At 46.0% G+C, this 4351-nt stretch overlaps 1 protein-coding gene across 1 annotated transcript; it reads right to left on the bottom strand.

The window, feature by feature from the left end:
* Positions 1-796: 796 nt before the first annotated feature.
* LOC128942827 (neuropeptides B/W receptor type 2-like) lies at positions 797-1792 on the bottom strand. Its single transcript, XM_054285477.1, has one exon. It carries the CDS (start codon positions 1790-1792, stop codon positions 797-799), a length of 996 nt encoding a protein of 331 aa, XP_054141452.1.
* Positions 1793-4351: the final 2559 nt, after the last annotated feature.

Genomic DNA, 4351 nt, shown 5'->3' with positions numbered 1-4351 from the left:
CATAAATTTTCTCTTGTGAAAGAAGGACCAGTCTCTTTATTCCCCCATGAGGTTTATTTCATTACTCACTCTTAAATAAATATGTATTTGACACTTTACAGGGACAACTAGTTCAAAATGATTTCTAACACAAGTTCTCGCAGTTGTTATAGTATTTGTATGGTGTGCTGTTTGGCACCATTTTTGAGACTCAAATCTTCCTTTTGGTCTAAATTTAACAAGTCAGAAAAGAGGAAATTTGTGGTGGGGTGGAAGATGGACAATCCTTCAAAATCAAAAGAAAGCCATAACACACAGGAACATACACGAACATTGAAAATAGTTTCTTTTCTCTTCTAAATACTCATCCTCTCTTTTACAGATGTTTCATTGAAAGTGCTCATTAGCTCTGCTCCATTAAACAATCCTCCCTAATAACTCAGTGATAAAGAACTGAGCTTTGCACTCCTCTGGAAATTGGTCTCCAGCCTGTCCGTGCTGTACAGCAGATGGCAATAAAGGACCACTCTGTGGCAGAAGCACACCCCTGAAAAGGAAATGTTCTGTCCTTAGTAATTCAGAGGGTGAAATTAAAATCAGGGTCTAGAAATGCAAGTTGGTGGGAGCAAAGAGGGGAAATACAAGAGTTGCAAGTGGGCAGGACAAACCCTGTTGCTGATGAGGGTTACAAATAGACCACACATTACATATAAACCAAAGAAAGGACGTTGTGCATTCATTGGCCACTCCTCCAGTCTGCAAAGTTTCTCCTGAAAAACCCTGGAAGGGCAGGGACCTGCCAGCCCCAGCCCCCTGTTCAAGAAGTTCTGCATTCCAGCAGCTTCCGGAAACTTTTCCGAAAACTGTCATCCAGGAAAGCGTACAAGAAAGGATTCAAGCATGAATTGGCAGAGCTTAGGCTGGTGATGAAGTAGGATATCCCAATGACCATGGAGGTCTGGGGTAAGTCAGTGGTCAAAGCCACGATAGTTGCCAGGTGGAAAGGGGTCCAACAGAAGAGGAACACAGCCAGGACTATGAAGACCATGATGGTGACTTTATTCTTGGCTTTGTCCAGGGCTCTGGCATTGGAGTTCAGGTGCATGCTCCTCAGCTTGTAGAGCATCATGGTGTAGAGGATGCAGATGGTGGATACTGGAATGGCAAAGCCAAGGATGAGGGTGTAGATCCTGCTGGCTTTGAACCAAAACCTCTCCGGCTTGGGGAAATTGAGATCACAACTCTTGATCTCCAGGTCGTCAGTGTAGACATTGGCAAAGATGATGAAAGGGAGGACTATGATGGTGACCAGGATCCAGATGCACAGGCTGACAATCCTGGCTGCTCGGTACGTGCGGTGGGGCATCCTCTTGGACCTGACCGTAGCCAGCACCACCAGGTACCTGTCTATGCTCATCACTGTCAGGAAATAAATGCTGGAGAAGATATTGTAGTGATCTATGGACAAGATGACCTTGCAGAGGATTTCTCCAAAGGGCCAGTAGCGGAGGAGGTGCTCTGCAATATTGATGGGCAAGACAAGGGTGAACAAGTCATCAGCGATAGCAAGGTTCAGGATGAACATGTTGGTCACAGTCTTCATCTTGGGGGCCTTGAGGATCACATAGATGACAGCAGTGTTGCCTGTGAGCCCCACCGCACAGATCACAGAGTAGATCACGGGCAGGACAATGTAGAAATCAGCTGCCTGCTCTTGGAGGGTGAAGTTGAACCTCATGCTGTTTTCCAGGTAGCAGCTGTTGCCTGTGTTGCTGCAGGAGCTGTTCAGATCATCCCAAAAGATGTTTCCCATGCCTATTGACCACAGACCAACTCCAGATACCACTGAAAGCCTCACTAGCCCAGAAGTGAGAGGTTTTTTGCTTGGTTGGGATATTTTCCCCCTCCTGTGAGAAGCAGCTGTTACCTCATTTAGATGCAGCTTATTTTCAAAGGTGAGTTGTGAGGCTTCTTGGACCACCTAACTTACCTCTCCCCCCCGTTTGAGAAGTTAGATTTTGAAGTGGTGATGGGAGAAGAAAATGTTTGGAAGACATAAGGCTCCATGAACCAAGAAAACAAGAGAATAATGTCTTTCTGAAGAAGTCAAGGAACTCTTCTTTCTGAGAGCATTCCGGTGAGCTTTGGCTTTTCTTTGCTGGGGGAGTTGAGCGGCTCTCATTCAGCTGTCTAAAGTGACAGTTCTTTTGGGGCTGGCAGGAACAAGGAGGCAGAAGGGGGAATTTCGTGCCTGGCTGGCTGTTTACAGCCCTTGGAGGACTGGAGGGATGGCTGCAGTTTCTCTGGCACAGCTCTTGCTTTCCGTGCTGGAGCAGAAGCGTTCCAGTGGTTAATTAGCGCCTGCCTTTGTGTGGAGTTCAGGCTCTTCATGGACAGCGATTTCACAAACAATGAAGAAGTTTCTGACACTGCTACTCCCCACTCCCAGGGTCCCCTAGCAAAAGAAGGAGGGGGAAAAATAGTTCAGGGAGTATTTCTGAAATTAACATTTAAAGGGGATTTCCCTGCAATCAAAGTACACCTTTAAGCAAGGGTGAGTTATGAACTTACTCACTCTGAAAACCATCCCCAGTACCAACAACTGGCAGCCCCCCAAATTTGGCACAGATAGACAAAGCTGTACATCTCAGAAGTTCAGGATTAATCGGGGAAGAGAGAGAAAAGTACCCTGAAAGAGACACAGCAGGAATCATCTCACCTGTAGCAGTCACCACATCCATCACTATTGCCTGACCCATACTTCCAAGAATTCCTCCACAGGGAATGAACAAAAAACCGACCCCTACCCCCCTCCACCGTGAAGATCAAAGGTTTGGCAACCGGTCCCAGGCTCTGCAGAGAGAAGTGCCTCACTTCTCCTGCCTTTTGTTGTCGCACAGCAGTAAAGTGAGCTGGACTGCCGGCGCTGGGGATGGGGAGTGAAGTGTCCCTTACCTGGGAAGCGGCTCCTCTGCCTCCTCCAGCACCTGCTGCTCTCACTGGTGAGCCTCTTCCCTCTGATCCGAGCTGGAGGAGGGTCTCTGGGCTGCTGACGTATGGGGATTTGCAATCAGATCAACATGATGCTTCTGTGTGTGCGTGTTGTGTGTCTGACCAATTAGCACTTGCTCGGATCGGGGAAGGGGGGAAACAAGGGTTTTCTCTCTGCAGGGTTATTGAAAGAGTAAATACGGTGAATGTTTCCTTCAGGAATGAGGGAGATGTGGAGGGACACAGGCAGCACTCAGGACTGGCTAAGTGAGGGATGAAAGGATGGGAAGCAGGGGGTTAAACTGCTTCAATAGGGAACAGTGGCTGGTTTTAACAAAGGGAGCAGGAGGAGGGTGAGCTACATTACAACGCGCAAAATAAACAAATAAACAGATGTACCTTGCCAGATCTGTGCTGTTTTCGGCTGCTCTGGGGGAGTTTGGCTGAGTTCCTCCAGCTGGGTCTCTGATCCGGCTTTGGAAATCCAGTGAAATCCTTCAGATGTGCATCAGGAGGTGCAGGAGTCCCGTGAAGCTTCTTGGAAATGCACCCCAGGTTATAGAGCAACAATGTAAGATCACTTTACCAGCATGTCCCTAAAGAAAAAAAAAAGAAAAAGGAAATCAAGAGTCTTTTGATTCTCTTTTAGTCTTTTAAGTATTGCCTGACCTTTGTTTCGAGACAAAGCAAGGGAAAACAGGAATCCATCACTGCCATGCCTGGCTGAGTGCATTAAACCAGGAGGGCCAGCTCATAGATCTGAGCCAGTAGCCAAGAAGTGTGTCTGACTTTGCTCCTCTTTTTGGATGTTTTATATTCTTCTGGCAAGATTATTGTGCACCAGTAGCTGGGTGGGAGTAAAACATTTCATTGCACTTCTTAAAGACATGGCTATAACCGACTTCAGCAGATGGGATTTTTTTTTTTTTTAATGTACAACTCTTCAAGATATTTCCTTGACCAAAATCTAAGCAGACATTGGGCTTAAGGAAAATGAAACAGGAATTATATTGTCCAATTATATTGCATAGGAATGATATGGATGATACTTCTTCAGATGAAACACCCCTGGAGCTTTCTTCTTGCCTGTTTTGGGAAAGCTGGTGTGGTTTATAAGGAGTTGTAAATGAAGCAAGGCTTTGGTAGGTCTTCAGGGGGAATGCAGTTTCCAGGAATTGCTGTTGTCTTTTTTCAGAGAATAGCATACAGAAGGCAGAAAAATTCAGGAGAATGTGATGTTACATTTGCTGATCTGTAACTATTCCCTGGGACAAAAGGGTTTTAAAGTATTTTTCATCCACAATCCTTTGAGGCTTTCTGTTTTTCAGCATAAAGTATATCTCTGGTCTCTGGGATAGTTTAAAAGCTGTTCTTTTTTTCC

Source organism: Melozone crissalis, unplaced genomic scaffold (genome assembly GCF_028551555.1).
Source record: "Melozone crissalis strain CALT ecotype California unplaced genomic scaffold, PUWL_Pcris_2 ptg000044l_1, whole genome shotgun sequence".
Lineage (NCBI taxonomy): Eukaryota > Metazoa > Chordata > Aves > Passeriformes > Passerellidae > Melozone > Melozone crissalis.
The sequence above is the reverse complement of the archived record's forward strand: the minus strand, read 5'-3'. Positions and strand labels throughout refer to the sequence as shown.

What these genes read in the sequence shown, in the direction of transcription:
- LOC128942827 (XM_054285477.1), bottom strand. Translation starts at nt 1,792, where the DNA reads ATGGGAAACATCTTTTGGGATGATCTGAACAGCTCCTGCAGCAACACA.